Here is a 20319-nt window from a genome sequence, read left to right as displayed (position 1 = left end):
TGCTGCAGCCACTCCCCTTGGAGCTTCCCTCTCGATGACATGAGGACTCACGACCTCATGAAGGCTCCAGGGAGCAGTGTGGTTCTTGGGAGCCTTTCCTTTCCTTGGCAGCTCTTCCTAAAAGATATATTATCAAAAAGTATCAATATGAAGGTGTAAATAAGGACTGTTAAACACTTTTTTCTTCCCAACTATGATGTCCAAGAGGAAATTACTTATTATAAGTGTAGTATTGTGATTACAGCAATTGTATTAGTGTAAAATAAGCTGAGCTTTCTTTCACCATATATTAAAATGTTTGTTTGTGAAAATAGCTTAAGGCTCTTGTGAGTAGAGAGCACGTTCTAGGGTCTGTTGGTGATAATAAATTTAGGAGCTTCTATTAAAAATTTATTTGCTCTTAAGTTATAAAGCATTTTAAGGAGAACCTAAGATTTACATGGAGTAGATTTTTAAGTTTAATGTGAAAATAAATCAACATCCAGCAACACTAGGCTATAGTCTATAGTGGTCTATAACGTGCTGAAACGAGTAGATCATTCCTATTTCTGATTCTTACACCATGTTAAAAACGGCACAGTGTGTTGCGTTGGATCAAGGTAAGGCAGTTTGGTATCACTTGGGTTTGAGTCTGCTGCTTTTTTTTTTTCGGCCTTGCACCTGACTTGCAGGATCAAACCTAGGCACCCTGCAGTGGAAGCACAGAGTCCTAACCGCTGGGTCTCCAGGAAAGTCCTTAAGTCTGCATTCTTAACAGAGAGGTTCCTGGAAATTCCCTGTTTCGTGGATTAACTTGGTGGATCTGGCATAGAATATAAACTCTGCTCACCCCAACACATACACACTTATTTTCATTCTAACTCCCTAGAACATGCTGTGTGTCAGATTTTTGGTTTAATGTTATCACCAAGTATAACTATATGCCTCTTGAAAATGTTTCAGTCAAATGTTTCTTTCCTTCAGTGTCTTGTAAAAGCAGAAATGTAGAACATAAGCCTTTTTGCAGCAGTGAACTTTAAACTATTTTTGCTTACATGTGAAGAAAATTGCAAGCGTAGACTTCTGAGGGTATGATTATGAACTGCTTTTTAGGACTGCTTCAGTGAGATTGGGCGTAGGAAAGACTCAGGCAAGATCAGCCTACGCTTATCCACCTACTTAAGCTTTTTCAGTTGTTGGAAATACTGGGCTTCCAAGTAAATGTTTCATTTCAGCACAGGGTTTGTTGGCTTAAAATTTGTTAGAAACTAGCTTTCCTGAAGGTTTTTGTGTTTTGTGGATTCTTTTGAGGAAACAGTTTTTTCTGGACACAGCTTTTAGTTTTTAACTGACTTGTTTTTACATGTGGGTCACTTGTGTATATCAAGGTTTTGGCTCCTTTTAAGATGTGAAAGATGGACCTTTTTTTCCAACACACTATAGGGCATTCCTTGCTGTTGCCACCACAAACCTTAAGTTTCAAAACTCCCATTAGAATCAGTTGTCCTTGGTCCATCTGTTTCTTAGCACCTACCATGGGCCAGTAATCTCAAGACCTTCCTAGGGAGCAACTGAGAAGATAAACCAAGATGGAGCTCCACATGTACCTTCTTTTAAGGATAGACGTTATTAGATTGGTTTTAATCAACTGTTATTGCAGTGCTCAGTATAATTAAGGATGTAAAAAATACTATGTTGACACCTGTTTTAGTGGTTTCAAGTGTGTTAGTCCCCAAATCATTTTTTGTCAGTCCTGCCAATGTAGCAAATTTTATTTTTTTGTCACAGTCCTTTTGTGAGTCAGATTGGGATTGGTAAACTAACCCTGTGGTTACTTCAGAAGTGAGAGTTCTATTTCAGTGATGGGAATACAGCCACTCTACATGTACTCTTAAGTCTTTCCTTTAGAGCAAGGCGTACTTTCACATATTTTTATTCATATTGATAGTGCATTTATTTGTCAGCTGTTTTAGTTTGACCTTTACTATTAATATTTAAAATTATTTCACTTCTACAAGAGTCTGTAGTGATAGCAAATGTTTGCCTGAGGTGGACAAAATGACATGAAGAAATTTATGATAGTGGTGGTTATACTGGTACATACATTAGTCAGAATGAGGGTGTACATTATTGCATGTAAACTATTGATAAGATTAAAAAATGAAAGAAGTTTAGGGTTTAACAGAATTTAGGCAAGAGATATAGAAGGAACAAGGTTGTTATGTAGAAACTAGTCTTAAGAAATGTTTGAAGACTGTAAGAAGGCATGATAGGATGTTTTGGTACCATATGTGAATAAAGTGTAGAGTTTATTAACAAATGTGGGAATTCATATGTCTGAGAAATGGTTAATTGATTTGGGGATGTCATTATCTCTATCAAAGAGCCTGAGAGTTGTGTTGGATTTGTTACACTTCACAAAGGTTGCATTTTTTATAGATTAAAGGTTTGTGGCAACCTTGTTTTTGGCAATCTGTTGGTGCCATTTTTCCAAGAGCATTATTTTTTAGTTAAGGTATGTACTTCTGGTGGGGTTTGTGGTTGGGTTTTTTTTTTTTTGCACACTTGATAGACTACAGGATAGTATAAATGGAACTTCTATATGAATGGGGAAACCAAGAAATTATGTGACTCACTTTAATGAAATACTCATTTTATTATAGTGGTCTGGAACCAAATCTGAAGTTTCTCCAAGGTATGACTGTAATTTTGTCATCAGCATCTCCTGAGCTAGCCTGATTTTTCTGTGCCTCAGTAAAATGGAATAATACTGTCATAGTGGTTTTTGAGGGTTAAGAGAATATTGTACAAAGTTTTTGGCACACTGCTATAAAAATGTTTGCTTTTAGATTAAGCAAGTTCAGTGAGATTTGACTGAATCTGTAGATTATGTAGTTTGAAAATAGTTTGAAAAAATCCGTAGGAGAACCCTGGTTCGATCCCTGGGTTGGGAAGATCCGCTGGAGAAGGGAATGGCCTGAAATGGCCCACTCCAGTATTCTGGCCTGAAAATCCCATGGACTGTATAGTCAGTCCGTCCCTGGGGTCACAAAGAGTTGGACACTACTAAGCAACTTTCACTCACATAACCATAACCTTACTTAATCTACAAAAATTTGTGAAGAATGTGGGTATTCAGCAGATAAGACTGGGATGAATGGACCTGATGTTTTTGTGACTATTGAGGATCATAATGTCAGAGGAAAATTAGCCTTCCTGTAAACCCTGTTCAGTCACTCATTTGTGTCCGACTCTTTGTGACCCCATGGACTGCAGCACGCCAGGCCTCCCTGTCCATCACCAACTCCCTAAGTTTACTCAGACTCATGTCCATTGAGTCGGTGATGCCATCCAACCATCTCTAGCTGAAGGAAATTGAGGTTCTTCTTGTCCTGACTTTAAAAACTAGAACTTTACATTTGGTAGCTGTTGCCTGTGATGGTCCATAATTGATAACTCAAGGTTCCCAGGTAAATACTGCATAGAGAGTAGAAACTACTTAGGAATCTGATGAGCTGAAATACTAGGCTAAAGATCTTGATTAAGTATTTTTCATTATTAATAGGATAAATGATCTTTTTGAATGTATCGTTCTGTTTGCGTTAGTGGAGTTGAATATCCCCCTAAAATTGATGTTCTGATTGGTCTTACATTGCTTAAAATAAACATGTATCCTCAAGCCTAAATGTCTACTTTCTGGACACAGATTTAAATCATTTCTGGTATACAATCTTAAGATTTTCTCAGTAAACCGAATATAGTTGACTCCTTGGAAATATAGCTGTTACTGTTTTTAAAATAGTTTGTAGTTCGTGAAATTGACTAATGCTGTGGCTTATTGACGAATTGTTTTGGTGCAACCAAAAAGCTGATACTTTTGAGAACCATTGAAATGGAGTATATTTTTAGGACAAGGGCCTCCACTTGAGGTGAACTCTGGCATAGAGCAAGGGGAGGGGAAGAGAAAGGGGGTAATCAAAGAGGCAGGAAAAGCTGTGTATGTTGCCAGGATCTGGTCTAAGTCCATTAAAATTAATATGGCACCCAGAAATCAGTCCCAGACAAGGAGCGATGACAGCATCTGTCTCGAGAACTTGTTATGTTTATAGACTTTATATTAAAAGAAATCTTTAACTGAAGTAATCTTGTGTGTGTGTATGTGTTAGTCACTCGGTTGTGTCTGACTCTTTGCGACCCCATGGACTGTAGCCTGCCAGGCTATTCTGTCCATGAAATTCTCCAGGCAAGAGTACTGGAGTGGATGCCATTTCCTTCTCCGGGGGATAAGGACCGGTAAATTCAGCAAAGAAGATAAACTTAGGTATGGGCTGCTCCAGAGGACAGTGGGTGATTTGGAGAAAGAGGGAAACTTTATTTGATTGGGGAAGAGTTGGATTCAGTATGATGCCTTTTTAAAAATCAGAGTTCTTAGTAAATAAATGTTCATGATGTATATATAGGTCCCTAACTTATACCTAGTTTCAAATTGCAGTGATGTTCTTGAATTTCTGGCAGTTAGCTCTTTCAAGTCAGCACTTAAAACAAGTGATTGTAATTTTCTTTTTTTACAGCAGGTTTTTGAAGTAGTTGACCTTGGATTGCACAGCTATTAAATGACAAAGCCAGGGCTAGGTTTTCTGACTTATGTTCCAGAAACATTTTCACCAGATAAGCTTACCTCAAAGAGACTTAATTGTTAACTTAATTGAACTAGTTCTGTTGTAGCTTGTGGTGTGGGATCCAGATAGTCTATATCAGAGCTACAGTTGTCCTCCTGAAGTCAGCCTCCACTTTCACCCATTCCTGTTGCTTACACATCACCTACTCTAGAATTTTACTTAGAAGACGTTTATCTGCAGTTACCTGGTATCACACTGGTTACGTTACTGGCAGTGTATTGAAGTTCAGACAATTTTGATTGCTTAGCAGCAGACATTTATTTCGCTAGCTTTCTTTGCTTAAAATGAGTAAAGTTGTTTGTGTTATATGGGAGAACCACAAAACAAGATGAATAAAAAAGACTGGCTCTGTAACTCCTTGTAAATAAGGTGATGATGTTGATTTGTAACATATTCTGCATCTGTTTCAGCTACCTTCTCAAGAAATTGTCATATTAAGCTTGCCTTTTTATGTATAAATTCACATTTGCTTTAAAATGGGCACTAAGGAAAGGATATTGGTGATCTAGTATTTCTGAAAATGGTAAGTGATTACGCAGATTCTTCACTAAATTAGGTTCCTCTTATTAGCACACTCCAACTGACAGCTCATATATTAAGTTTAACTAATGAAATAATACAGACTTTGAAATAATTTCTATTTTGACAGTTTGTTGCATATTCTAAGGACCCAGACGTAAGGCTTGGTGGCCCGTCTCTTGTTTTTCCTGGTTTATGACTTTCGGCTTTGTGGAATACGGCTGAGATGAAAGGATTTATTGACGATGCAAACTACTCCGTTGGCCTGTTGGATGAAGGAACAAACCTTGGAAATGTTATTGATAACTATGTTTATGAACATACCCTGGTAAGTGTGTCATATTGGGTTTCTTAAAATACAGTGTTTATAATAATTTCTGAAATATGAAGCATCATTACTGCTACTTAAGATCATTTTTGTTTTGTACTTACTGATGCAGTAATTTTTGTTTATTGCTTACTGAAAGAATTTGTTTTTGTTGGAGCTAATTTCCTATATTCCCCAAATTTGAAGAAATGTTTTCAGGTTAGTGATGTTCAGTAATAGGATACCCAAAAAGCTTTCCTCTACAGATATGTTTAAGTCTTCGCTCACCAGCAAAATCCTGCTGCTCTCTTCTGTCATCAGAATTCTTTTTTTGGGGGTGTGGAAGAATGACGCTTGTCCTACCATTCAGTCTATTCTATAGCCAAATCATTCCACAGTTAATTCTCTCATGTCACTAGTCTTAGTCAATTTTGCAACATTTCCTGGGTCAGAACATTAGGGTGGCAGCCTGTCTTTGGTCAGTATATTCTAATAATGTATATCTTCAAATAAGGTGGATTATAGAAAACAGTAATATTTTCATGACATTTCGAACAATATCTGAATGTTGTATGTTTTACATAAAGATTATTTTATCTGCCATCTAACATTGAGTAATTTATTCTCTGGATGATATGTGTAGTCATCTCTCTACCCCCAGGGTAGCTCCAGCTTCAGAATCAATCATGATCTTTTCCCAGATCTGTAATTAAAATCAGTTTACTTTTTCTTTCTTTCTTTCTACGGCTTGTGGGATCTGAGTTTCTGACCCAGGGATTGGACCCAGGCCATGGCAGCGAAAACTGAGTCCTAACCACTGGACTTGGATTTATCTGGCATTTAGTGTACTTCTGTATTTTTAAATTTAGTCTTGTCACCTCTACAAATACTACCAACTTACTCCTTAAAAATGGATTTCTTTTGTTCCCTTTTACTGTCTTTAACTGCAGTTCACGTTGGGGATAGGGCTTTTTGTTTAGCATTCCTCGTTCTACTCACCTTTTTAGGAAATTAGATCCTGTACTGTTAAAGTAGGTTTAAAACAATTAAGGAATGCATGGAACAATATAAGTAATCTTCCCTTCCACTCACCAGAAGTAAAATTGGAGCAGTTCTGAAGTAGAAAGTCACTCTCATTGACACTTTTTTAATTTTTTAATCTAAGAATATTTTCTGTGTCAGCATAGCACAGCAAACAGTCAGGTTTAAAAAGAAACAAGCCTTAAATGTGGTGGTATGTAAATATTTATCTTGGCTCATTTGTGGAGGAAAAGGGGAGTTCTTTGCTACTTAACAATACTCTGTTTTCAGTAGTTCTTATGTTTCTTTTTTTCATAACTATAATAGACAGGGAAAAATGCATTTTTTGTGGGAGATCTTGGAAAGATTGTGAAGAAGCACAGTCAATGGCAGAACATAGTGGCTCAGATAAAGCCATTCTACACGGTGAAGTGCAACTCCACTCCAGCTGTGCTTGAGATTTTGGCAGCTCTTGGAACTGGATTTGCTTGTTCTAATAAAGTAAGTCATTTTCATTACTTTGTTATTGAACTGCCACATTTTAAAATTGACTAATGTTTGGTGGGGCTTCCCTGTTGACTCAGTGACAAAGAAATCCACCTGCCAATGCAGGAGACTCAGGTTCGATCCCTGGGTTGGAAAGATACCCTGGAGAAGAAAATGGCAACCTGTTCCAGTATTCTTGTCTGGGAAATTCCACGGACAGAGGAGCCTGTTGCAAAGAGTCAGACATGACTTAGCAACTAAAAACAACATTTAGTGACCAGTAGCAGTAGGAGACGGAGAAGGCAGTGGCAAGCCACTCCAGTACTCTTGCCTAGAAAATCCCATGGACGGAGGAGCCTGGTAGGCTGCAGTCGGTAGGGTCGCTAAGGGTTGGACACGACTGAGCGACTTCACTTTCACTTTTCACTTTCACACATTGGAGAAGGAAATGGCAACCCACTCCAGTGTTCTTGCCTGGAGAATCCCAGGGATGGGGGAGCCTGGTGGGCTTCCGTCTATGGGGTCACACAGAGTCGGACACGACTGAAGTGACTTAGCAGCAGCAGCAGCAGCAGCAGTAGGAGAACAATTACAAGGAAGTTTGACTTGTGGATGCATTTTTTAACTCGTTTAAATTTGTCATTTAATACTGGAAATTTACAGACTTTCAAGTATACCAATGAAAGGAACATTGCAGTGAGATGAGACTTTAGAAGCTTTCTTTATCTTTAATCAGAAACTTTTTATTTGTTCCTCATTCTTAGCCTAGAGCTAGTTTGATCAAGTTACTTCTGATGACAGCAAGATAATATCCTAAACTGGGAGACCTCTCTGATGGTAATGACAGGCATACCTCAGAGATACTGTGGATTGAGTTCCAGACCACTGCAGTAGAGCGAGTCATGTGAATTTTTTGTTATTTCCCAGTTCGTATAAAAGTTTGTACTATGTTGTGGTTTATTAAGTATACAGTAGCATTATGTCTAAAATACAATGTACATACCTCAAAAAAGAGTGCTGTTGAAAAAATGGTGCCAGCAGACTTGATCAACACAGGGTTGTCACAAATCTTCAATTTGAAAAATGGAATTATCTGCAGAGCACAATAAAATGAGATATGCCTGTGTACCTTTTAAAAGGTTTTTAACAGAGTATAATATAGCAAGCATTACCAGAATATGAACTGTGATGTACATAATCCTAATTTAACCTTACACAATTTGAATTTAACCAGAAAATAAAAGTATATGGCAGTGATTGAAAAGTAATAGAAAGCTTATCTTTTAGATGACACTGTTTAAAATCTGTTTTTAGAATGAAATGGCTTTAGTGCAAGAATTGGGTGTATCTCCAGAAAACATCATTTACATAAGTCCTTGCAAGCAAGTGTCTCAGATCAAGTATGCAGCAAAAGTTGGAGTTAATATCATGACATGTGACAATGAAGTTGAATTGAAGAAAATTGCACGTAACCACCCAAATGCCAAGTAAGTGTAAAATTAGTTACAAGGGAATATTTTTTTACCTAGGATTTGGGGTTTTCTTTAGTCTGGGAAAGGGGTAGGGGGGCATTTATATAGAGCAGTGGTATGTGTTGTAATTATTGCAACTTACTACACGGAAAATACTGCTAGCATTTTTATTGGCTACTTCTGATCCTTCATGGGCAACTTGGATGAGATAACGATATTTTGGGATATAATTTGTATATAATCTTTAATTCGAGGAAGAAAATCTGGTTGTTAGAATGATCAAATTAAAGCTATGGCTATATTTTCACAATTATTTTAACCGTTCTAGTTATGTGTCGTATTAGGAACGGAATGTGTTCTGCTCAGCTTTTTTCCTTCTAGCTGAGGGTTTAATCTGCCCTTAGCCTCGGTTTCTTAGATGGGTGTCCTTCATGTCAGTGTCTTAGGAACCTAGTCCTTAAGTCCCTTCTCTTCAGACAGGAAGTTTAATGTTTTTACTTGTACCCTACATGGGTCCCAAGATTTATTTTCCAACTAAGAACTTTACTGTTTAAAAACAAAACTTTGGGACTTCCCTGGTGGTCCAGTGGTTAAGACTGAGCTCCCAATGCAGGGGGCATGGGTTTGATCCCTGGTTGGGGAGTATCCCACATACCACACAGTGCAGCCAAAAAATAAATAAAATATAAGTTTGCCATGCTTTAAACAAAAAACAGAAATTTTAAGGCAAAATAAATATTACCATGAACTGGTATATCAAGAGGATTTTATATAGCCTGTGCTAAAAGTATAGTAGTACAAAATTTACTTTTTAATAAGTTGTGTGTTATATGTTACCAAAAATGTGTATCATGTCCGTATTTTCCTTATATTGATAATTTTTTTAATGGTGTTCTTTGAAAGGTATCCTGTAGGTAGAATAATTCTGCTTTTACAAATAGCAGTTTTGTATAATTGTTTTTTAAGCGATTTGTGGTTACTCAGAGATGGCCTGACAGTCTTGATCACTTTGTCATGGTTGTCATGGTTTGGAAGGAAATACCAAATAGATTTGAATCAGTAGTCTAAAAGGCTGCTGGTAAGATGCGTTAAAAAAATTCTTTTTTTCTTGTTACATCAATGTGATTAATTGGAGGAATGGTTCCGAATAAGTGGTAGAAGGTTAGCTAGCTAGAACTTTTTTAGGAAATTTGAAGCATTTAAAGCCCTGACAGTTTTTACTGAAAGACAGTAATGACATTGCTATTCAATTTAGTCTTTCTAGGTGGATTTATGGACTGATGGACTTCATTTGAAAGTAATGTCGTCTTTCATTACAGAGCCCAACCGACTCTTGCTGCTGCAACAGAGTCTTAACTTCCTGAATTTTCCAAATTCCCATCCTTGTAAGCTTCATGCTTTAGTCCCTAATTGCTAGTTTTTTCTCTATACAGGATTGTTTCTCATTAGGTTCACTTGATTCATCCGACGCTGGATTATGGAGCACTGACAACATTATCAACACACTTCCTACAATCTTCAGGCTTCACATGTGCTGATGATGATGTAAACCAACTCTGCCCCAATCATCTTCCCCTTCTCTTAGGGTCTTACTACATATTGCAACAGAAGATAGTATTGGAGGTGAAGAGGGTAACATGAAGTTTGGCACTACCCTGAAGAACTGTAGGCATCTTTTGGAATGTGCTAAGGAACTTGATGTCCAAATTATTGGAGTTAAGTGAGTAGTTGTTTTAAACTTCATTTTGTGGTGATAATCTTAGTCTTTCTGTTTACCAGTTTAGGTTTTCTTTTGTATAAATGCTAATAGATTAAATTTCTGGTTTACTTATACATCGTTTTCTTAGTTTAGGAAAATGTTTATCCTTTATACTATTTTGTACTTGTATGTACCTCCCCTTCACCTAGTAAAGAAAGAAAATAGTAAATAACAGTTTGGTTGGTAATTTAAATCACTTCTTTTTAAATTGAATGGATGGATTTACTAGAATTCTGATGAATACCAAAATGATTGTTGGACATGTCATTTCAAGTTTTCTTTTTCCCATCCCAAGACTTTTTATTTTCCCCTTTTTAATCCCTCAGGGGTACTGCAAAACATCAGTAGACTATTTTATCCTCTCAGTTTTTATATATGAGAAAATTAAGACCCAGAGAGTTAATGATTTGATCATAGTTTCTGAACCATGATCCAAATCAGATCTGGAGCAGTGACCGCCAGATTTTAAAATTGTTCATAAAGATGGATAAAGAATCACCACTGTTAAACTTAATTCTGCCTTAGCTGACAATATTGACAGTATTTGGGAGTTTCCATATTTCAGTTAATTTTATTGTTAACACACAGGAAAATTGATTTGAGGTATATTCTGTGAATTTTAAACATTTTTGTAACCACTGCTACAATTGATATGGAAAGGACCATATTTTAATTAAATTTAATTTAATTTTTGATCTTGCAGTGTGACTTGTCAAATCTTAGTTTCCCGACAGGGTTCCTAACCACTGGACCACCAGGGAATTCCCTCAAATTTAAATAGTCCGAATCTTTGATAAATATCACTGTTAATGAGCAGTACTAACAATTATCAGTATTGCTCAACTGAATTAATGTTCACTTGTATTTATTTCTCAATAGATACGTTTTTTAAAAAAGATCTGTGTTTGGCTACACTGGGTCTTCATTGCTGCAAGCTTTTCTCTGATTCTGGAGAGTGGAGGTTATTCTGACTTCTCTTGGGGAGCACAAGAGATGCTTGGGCTTTAGTAGTTGCAGCTCAAGGGCTTAGTTGCTCTGTGGCATGTGGGATCTTCCCAGACCAGGGATCAAGCCTGTGTCCCCTGCGTTGGCAAGTGGATTCTTAACCACTGGACCACCAGGGAAGTCACACCGTAGATTTTTATATTTTCAGGTAAAATTGCGCATTCAAAATTGAAGATTTTGGTAAAGTTGTTACAATTGTTACAATTATTGTTTGTTACTAACAATAAATTGTTTGTTACTTACAATTTATTGTTACTTTACCGTATAAAAAGCATGTCCCTATCTGATAGCTGTGAAGTATAACTGATAACTTATTATTAAAAAATTATTACCCAAACACTGCCTTTTCTAAAAGGCTGGTATTGTAACTTGGGTAATTAGAGGTTCATGTTTCTAATGCTTTAAATATTGAGTAAAGTTAATGTGAATACTTTTTTGTGTGAATATGGTGAGTTAGAGAGGAACGGCCTCTAAAATTTGCTGCAACTTCAAATTTATTACTCTATGTCTTTCAGATTTCATGTTTCAAGTGCTTGCAAAGAATCTCAAGTATATGTACATGCTCTATCTGATGCGCGATGTGTGTTTGACATGGCTGTAAGTTTTCCCTTAAATTATTTTGATATTTAAGCCAAGATGTTATTTAAGACAAATATTCAACTTCTTTTCTACTTCTGAAGTGTTCTGATCGTATTTATTTATGACATGCACATTTTTAAAATGGGTGTAGAGAGGTGCAATATTTACTGTCTAAATATTTACTGTCTAAATATGTACTGTCTAAAGACAGTACAGACAATAGCAGGAAAATATAATGAAATAATCCGCCTCTGTTAGTAGAAAGCAAGAAATTTACTAAGGTCAGAACAGAGATTATTTACCTCCCTTAGAGAATTTTTGTGTGTGTGTGATGTCCCTATACACATTACAATTTGGAAAAGCGTTTAAAGATTTTTTTTCCCCTCCTGCATCTTTAGGGAGAATTTGGCTTCACAATGAACATGTTAGACATTGGTGGAGGCTTCACAGGAACCGAATTTCAATTGGAAGAGGTAAACATTGTTCACTGGATGGACATACTGGACTAATCTCTCATTCTTTTCTACTTACAAGGTAGATTTGTAGACTAGAGTTTTTAGAGCAGCAACTAAAGCTGTAACTTTAAGAAAATGAATAGGTAATAGAAGACCTTGGAAAAGTTTAAACTCTGTAGCATAATTTTATCATGGAAAGTTTGTGTTTTCAGTGCTTGATGACAACGATTAGTTCATTCATCACTTACAGAGCTTGAACTGTTTTATCCAGATACACATCAGTTCTCACCTTCCTCCAGTATAGAAACTGATTGGAAATTTTTCTCCTTCATCACTAGTGATTGAATATAGAAGCAATGACTTTTCACCAGGAGCCATTTGCCACTGGAATTATAACTTTTTAAATTAATGCCATTCTGATAGTTAGAAAATCAACTTCGATGACTTGAAAGCCTGCTTTATTTCTAAAGCTTCATAGTCTGTAATTCAGCTACTTAATATTAAAAAATTTAATTGCTGTCAATCTTTTAATGTTGTGAATGTTGTGAATTATCTAATCCAATATTAAAACCATAATGTGGATTTTAAAATTCATAGGTTAATCATGTTATCAGCCCTTTGTTGGATGTCTACTTTCCTGAAGGATCTGGCATCAAGATAATTTCTGAACCTGGAAGCTACTTTGTGTCTTCTGCATTTACACTTGCAGTTAATATCGTTGCAAAGAAAGTTGTTGAAAATGATAAGTTTTCCTCTGGAGGTAAGTTACAAAGTTTATAGTTTTCTGTTAGTAAATAATTCCAATTAGTTTGAAGACGAGTTCATCAGATACTATCACATGTAAATATAATTTTGGATATTTGATGGGTTATGATGTTATGGGTGTTCCTCATCCATCTGTAGGGAGGAGCTAGGGAGCTTTTCAAAACGCCATAGCTAATGTCCCTCTCCGTCAGACTCTTCTTGAAGCTGATGTTTAGATAGGCTTATGTTAGATAAACGTCCCCAGGTAGTTGAGTCCCTTGAAGAACCACTACAATCTTATACCTATCAAAATATGATTTTCATATCTTAAAATTCATTTCAGTTTTGTTCAATTTTGATTATTTTTCCAGCATAGATTAGTTTGGACTGCCCTTGAACTTCTTGTAAGTGGGATCAAGTATATTCTTTTGTTTAAGACAGCTCAGTATAATATTTGATAGAGCATTTCATTTTACATTTATTTGTTGCCAATTAATATTACACTGTTTGAATGCATATACTTTGTCTCCAGTCTCCTGCCCTGAATATTTGATTGTTTCCAGTTTTTGGCTATTAAGGGTAGAAGTACTGTTACTACATTATAATACAGTACTACAAGTATTGTGGACGTTTTTCTTAGGTGAATGATGTAAGAATAGAATTGCTGAGTCAGAGAGTAGGTGTTCCCAAAGATTACAAAAGGGTGTTGCTGTTCTACTCCTCTGCTGGCAATGTGTATATGCAAGTTCTGATTGCTTCCAGCTTTGCTAAGTTCTTGTTTTGGTCAGTATTAAAGTTTATCCACTCAGTAGGTGTGTGTTGTGGTATCTCAGTGTAGTTTTAATTTGCATTTACCTGGTGAGTAATGATGTAGAGCAGTTTCTTTTTAAAATGTGTTCATTGGTTATCCTCCTTGGTGAAGTGTGTTCAGTATTTTAAGTTAACAGTTTTAAGTTTTGTCAGTATATATCACTTCATATTTTGAAGAATGTGAAACCTATGAGTCAGTTCTATAAACACAAATTCAGACTTTGATACGCCTTTTAGCTGTTTTACTGTAAGTTCATCTTTACTTTTCCTGTTTTTGTGTGTGTGTGTTTTTTTTAACAGTAGGAAAGACCGGAAGTGATGAACCAGCCTTCGTGTATTATATGAATGATGGTGTTTATGGTTCTTTTGCAAGTAAACTGTCTGAGGACTTAAATACCATTCCAGAGGTTCACAAGGTAAGTTTTATTGCAATATTATAGAACCTGCTTATTTGGCAGTTTCGGAACGGAGCTGTTATTTTTGGGCCGCATCCCGGTTTAAACATTGTATGTATTTTTGGATGTGCTGGGTCTTAGTTACTGCGCCGGTTTCTCTCTAGCTGTAGCAGCCAGGAGCTCCCAAGCTCACTAGTGGTGGTGCACGGACTTAGTTGCTCTGTGGCGCATGGGGTCTTCCCAGATCAGGGGTCGAACCCGTGTCTGCTGCATTGGCAGGCGGTGTTCTTTACCAGAGTCACCAGGGAAGCCCTCAGCCCAGTTCAAAGAAACGTTCTAGGGTGGGGGAAGGTTGCCCCTTTTTAGAGGGTTTATAGTTCTCTGCGTCCTGTTAAGTCCTTTGTTCTCCAAATTGCTGCCTTAGGTGGAGTTAAGGAGGAGTAACACTGCCCCTGGCTCTAGGCCTTTCTTCAGGGGCACATTTGATTTGAAATGGTGAAAAAACGCTCTTATCTACCTTCAAGTTCATTGCCTGCCTGAGTTAAAAGCTTAACAAAAAAATACTTTTTTGTCCTACAGAAATACAAGGCAGATGAGCCTCTGTTTACAAGCAGCCTTTGGGGTCCATCCTGTGATGAGCTTGATCAAATTGTGGAAAACTGTCTTCTTCCTGAGCTGAATGTGGGAGATTGGCTTATCTTTGATAACATGGGAGCAGATTCTGTCCATGAACCATCTGCTTTCAATGATTTTCAGAGGCCAGCTATTTATTACATGATGTCCTACAGTGATTGGTAAGATGGATTTTTTTTTTTTTAAGCAGATTGGATATTTGAGGTGACAGGGTTTGCTAGTTTTAATTCTATAATGAACACACAACTTAAAAGTAATAACATAAGTGTAACAGTTATTTTATAGTTCTTTTCGTTGTCTGTTTGTTACGTGATTGTGTGGACTTTGTGCTTAAATTCAGATGTCTTGATTTTTTCCTTAGGTATGAGATGCAGGATGCGGGGGTTACTTCAGACACAATGATGAAGAGCTTCTTCTTTGTGCCTTCTTGCATTCAGCTGAGCCAAGAAGACAACTTTTCCACTGAAGCTTAAGCAGGCAGTAACGCTTCTGTAGATCTGAAGTTGCAGGTTAATAAGCTTGTCTGGTCTACATTCCAGTGTGGAAAAAATTTGAACAATCTTATTCTGTTAATTCTCTTGGAAACAAAAACTACTAGTAATAGCTATTTGGGACCAGACAAAATCAGCTCTATAATTCACTGGGGGTAATTGGGAGATTAAGATAATGTATCCAGATTTAAACCTACCAGTTTGCCCTACCCCTTAAGCGTTTAAAATAAAATATGCAACAAAATGGATGACTTAGTGGAGATGGAAGCCCATTAATTGGGTTCCCCATTAAACCGTTTACATACAAGTACACAGTTTTTATACTAAGGATTCGTGTTAAAAGTCTTGTAAAGTTAATGTCTTTCACCCAGATATATCAAATGTCAGTGGAAGACCAGTGTGACTTCATTAGATACGTGTAGTGTATTTAGAATGTGTAAATTTGTGCTTTGAACTGTAGTTTAATAAATGTAAAATTGCATCATAGTATTTGTTGTATTGACCTAATGTAACCCTTGTATGATTGCAATAAAATTTTGTGTAGATTTTACTGTTTTTTCAGGCTAAAATTTTGGGAAAGGGGCTAGCTAGCAAAGGTAGTTTTGAAATAGATGTGTATCTGGGCTGTTTCGAAGGTTATTTTCCTTTATAGCCCATTTAAGTTTAGTTTGGCTTAGTACGTTTTTCAGTTATTTAATTAGTAATTTAAGTAAAATGTTTGGTAAATCATTGTGAAGTTCAGATTCATTATGGAGAGTTGATGTGCAGTAAGCATGATGTTTAACAATTTTAACACCAAAAATGTTAATCCTGCATAAACCAATTGTAATAATTAATAGGTGTTTCTGTATAGATAGAATGCATAGAGTACCTTAGTAAATCTTTGAATCACAAATCTTTTGGCTGAAATGGAAGATTCTATTAAATACTTGGAATAAACTTTGGGGAGGGAAATGCAGAAAACTCTGCTGCGCACTAAATCTTAAAGAAGGGCTACATCTATATCCAGAAGCCTGATGCTCCTTTGCACGGAATATTATTTAAATTCAGAGTTGTGAGGGGGATGGGGTGAAGCACACCTATTTTCAATTTCTCGATTGCAGTGATTTCAAACTTAGGATTTGTTTTGTTGTTCACTTAGTTTCCTGTTATCTCCCATTTGTTCAGCAGCTTAGTGTAATTAGTTTTCATTCTTTTCATACTAAAATTTTATGGTGATTGGGGAAGTGAGTTAGAGTCACTAACCTGACAGTTGTTGCCAGGAATTTGCGTTGTTCACGGCTAGTATATTAGTAATCCTAGATCTCAGAATCACAATAGTAATAAAGTAAACAACAGGGGTCATTTTTTCCTAACTTATTCTATGTTCAGATGTGGAATTTCTGTCTCCCAAGAGAAATGTGACTTCACTTTGGTGCCAATGGACAGAAAATTCTGCGTGTGCTACATAGGAGAAGTTTGGAATGCACTTAACAGCTGGTTTTTACACCTTGATTTCAAGGTGAAAAGAAATTGATCATGAATCTAATAAATTTCAATCTCTTAAACCAGTAGGTGCTTAATATTTTTGATTTGATTAATTCCCATTCGAATTTTATGGGTTCTATTAATTGAAAAAGGACTGCAGTCCGTTGTCATCCAATTACCCTTGGAATTTTCCAAGGTATAATGTGGGGTTTTATGCAGAATTCCAAGCTACCATGCAACTTTTTTTAACTGTAATGAGGAGGAGGAATTGTTCCTAACCTTCTTTACATGTTGTGCTTTTTGGTTCAGAAATGCCAAATCTTTTAAGAGATGGTACAACTTTGAGTCCTTGGCTTGACTATACAACTTTGAGCTTCATGGCATGTCAGTTTTGCCGTATTTAAAGGAGAGCTATTCTGTGTATAACAGCTCAGAGTTGCAAGTACCACATGTGAATGATATGTTAACTTTAAAAAATGTTTGTGTTGTATTTGAAGACTGTTTGCCATAAATCTAAAGTTTGATCTTAATGTATTTCAATTTGGTATGCTAAAAAAAGTACTGAATTAATGTAACAATCTTTTTTTTTTTAAATCAATATTGTAAGTTCAGAATTTAACTGAAACTATAAAACCCAAATGATTTCTATATAGTAAATTGAACTGTAAAGGTAACTTGTGTGTGATTCTGAATACACAGATAAAATGTTTTTAATTCCTCCTTACGTTTTAGTTTTGCTTTGGCTTCTGTTGCGGAGTTGAAATTTTACTTATCAGATTTGTGTACATTGACTTGCAAGCATTCTTTCAGAATCTTACTTAATTACATAGTAACAAATTGAATCTGATAAAATGATTCTGGGTATTACATATGGAATACTGAAGACTTTGATAAAATCAATAAGATTTTTCTAGGGACACATTAATTCACCAACTTCCTAACAGTTTTTAGACTTAAATAGTTATGTATAAATTAAGCTAGGTATTCCTTCTAAGTAAGATGGGCACTGATATCAGTGAATGCAAATTTAGATTTAAAAAGTCACACCAATTCTCTTTTTGTCCCTTCTGGGAGTTACTCTCAGTTTCTTCATGGCAGTTAATGGGTAGGTAACTTGACCAATAATATAGTGAAGAATGCTTGCTGAACTGGGCTGAAAGAGTGAAAGAAAAAATTTCTTAGTAGTTTTCCATATTCAAGTTGTGAATAAATCCTGCAAATACTTTAATCCCTACCTCATCCATCCTAAAGTAGGAATAGAAGTATGGTGTAGTGTTTGCACTTGCAGGCTTTTCTGGAACAAACCTGGTTTACGGTTAACAAACCACAACTAGTTATAGTCTAGCTTTTGCTGGAGGCTGATCTCTACCTACTTAAAGGAATAAGCTCCCAGCTTTTGTACGATGCTTGGAGCAGGTAAGCACCATCTGACTGCTTAATTCCTTGACCTGTGTGGCTTCAGTTTCAAAAGTAGTTCCATTTTAATGATCCCAGTTCTACCATACTACTGCTCATGCCTGTCAAAACCCTTTGCAGTTGATGGCTTAGTGAGAAATTTAGCACTGGGTCAATTATGGGAAATTGGAAAGTTAATCCACAGTTGACTAACAGATGAAGGGATAATGCACTGGCAATAGAAAAGGAGTTGCATAAGAGTACAAGGGAAGATCCTCTGGTGAACTAGCAGGATTTAGTTTTGATTTAGTCCCAGGTTCTAGTTAAAGCTTTTCCTAAATGACGGTGCCAGACTTCGTCCTGGGTGCCTGTGCCGACAGCTCTGTCACCACTCACGCAAACCGTATGCAGAGGAAGGGGGGACACAAAATGGAGCTGAAGTAGAGAAATTTTTTAATTCTCTGGATTTCACTGATTTCCTCTCATCTATTTTCTGTTTCTTAAATTACTTTTGTGAGATTTTCTCAGCTCCATATTCCAAGTCTATTTTTTAACCTCTGAAATTTTTACAAGCTAATTGGCCTCCAAGAAAGTTTTTCATAAGTTCCCCTCTAACCCAGCCCTGCTGCTGCTGCTAAGTCACTTCAGTCGTGTCCGACTCTGTGCGACCTCATAGACGGCAGCCCACCAGGCTCTGCTATCCCTGGGATTCTCCAGGCAAGAGTACTGGAGTGGGTTGCCATTTCCTTCTCCAATGCATGAAAGTGAAAAGGGAAAGTGAAGTCGCTCAGTCGTGTCCGACTCTTCGCGACCCCATGGACTGCAGCCCACCAGGCTCCTCCGTCCATGGGATTCTCCAGGCAAGAGTACGGGAGTGCCCTAGATAGTCCTTTTGTCTCTGTTTTTGGATTGGACTGTATGTTTTCATCATTAGAGGCATTCTTCGGATGTGTGGTAACCCTTCTGAGTGGGGACTGAAAAGCTAATATGAAGCTCTGAGCATGAGTGTGGCTTGTCAGCTCAATGTGCTGTATCCCAGTGGAGCTGTTGGGAAACCTCTTAGGTCACCCTGAAGTCTTTGCCCATTCTCAGTGAATTCTTTTCATAGCCCCTGCTGGAGGAGTAGTGGGCCATCTGCTAGCATTCTAGAAGACAAGTGGGGTTGAAGGGGTTGGGTTTCTGTATTTAGTGTGCAGTATGCAGTAGGGTACTACCCCTGCCCTCAGCAGTGCTCCGTATCTGTTATTCCAGAGGCCTGTTTGCCCTCTTGAGACAAGGAGTCTCCAGTCTTGAATGAGGGCTCTTCTTGCCCAGCTGTGCAGTGCAGGAAAAGGGATCCGGGAATTGAATGCTTAGACTTGGCAGACCATCATTTTGCTCCTAACAGATGGATCTGCTGCCAGTTTCTCTGCAGTGTTTTGGAATTTGAGGGTTGTGTTTTTGTTTTTTTTTTGGGTCTCTCAACCCCCTGCCACCTCCAACCCTGCCCCTGGTTTGGGATTCCAGTTCCTGCAGCTGCTAAATAATTAATCTGCACTTTCCAACTTCATCTTCTCTTGTCTGCATATTTGTTTTTGCCTTTGTTCAGGGAGAAACATGTTTGACATCACCATTGTAAACATGTCTCAATATATTCTACATGCGTAGACATAGTCAAATTAGGAGACCTTTTAAATTTGGGGAGATTATCCATCTGCTCATGGAGCTAAATTTGGGGGGTGGCTTAAAGTTTCATACTAATTTCTGCATTTATCTAAAATTCTTTTAAGCTTACTGGGGTGCTTTTAACTTACAGTTTGTGCAACATATAGTCACACACTCAGCTTTTATTGCCCAACCAGTCTTAATGCACTTAGGCAATTACCTTGTATGACTGCTCAGCAATGCCCCTCAGCTTTAGTTACTTCTGTGACTTAAACTTACCCTCTTAATAGTATCTCTTACTGTTCTCAACAGGAATAAAGAAAGCAAGGGCGCTTTTGAAGTTTGGCTTCCTCCTCCTCTGATCCTACAAGAATACACGTAAAGAGCTTGCTGGGAGAGGGAGGAAAACTTTAGTAGTGTCCAAAAGAAAATCATCGTATTGAAATGTTTCTTAAAAATTGGTTTAGCTAATGTTACCTT

The 20319-nt window shown here is 37.1% G+C and overlaps 1 protein-coding gene across 3 annotated transcripts in view; it reads left to right on the top strand.

Moving 5' to 3' along the window:
• The window catches only part of AZIN1 (antizyme inhibitor 1), a 31384-nt gene extending 13860 nt beyond the window's left edge, over nt 1–17524 (top strand). For 2 of the 3 annotated variants that reach the window (XM_055431872.2, XM_055431873.2), the window contains 10 exons: nt 5308–5505; nt 6832–7005; nt 8305–8477; nt 10048–10182; nt 11742–11823; nt 12204–12278; nt 12858–13020; nt 14115–14230; nt 14789–15003; nt 15204–17524. In XM_055431872.2, coding sequence (XP_055287847.1) covers nt 5404–5505; nt 6832–7005; nt 8305–8477; nt 10048–10182; nt 11742–11823; nt 12204–12278; nt 12858–13020; nt 14115–14230; nt 14789–15003; nt 15204–15315 — 1347 coding nt within the window. In that variant the 5' untranslated portion in view covers nt 5308–5403 and the 3' untranslated portion in view covers nt 15316–17524. The remainder of the gene's footprint in view (nt 1–5307; nt 5506–6831; nt 7006–8304; nt 8478–10047; nt 10183–11741; nt 11824–12203; nt 12279–12857; nt 13021–14114; nt 14231–14788; nt 15004–15203) is intronic. The other variant, XM_055431874.2, reaches the window with a different exon arrangement.
• Nucleotides 17525–20319: the final 2795 nt, after the last annotated feature.

This window comes from Moschus berezovskii, chromosome 16, assembly GCF_049115385.1.
Source record: "Moschus berezovskii isolate FMDL1 chromosome 16, NW_MosBer_1.0, whole genome shotgun sequence".
Classification (NCBI taxonomy): domain Eukaryota; kingdom Metazoa; phylum Chordata; class Mammalia; order Artiodactyla; family Moschidae; genus Moschus; species Moschus berezovskii.
The sequence above is the reverse complement of the archived record's forward strand: the minus strand, read 5'-3'. Positions and strand labels throughout refer to the sequence as shown.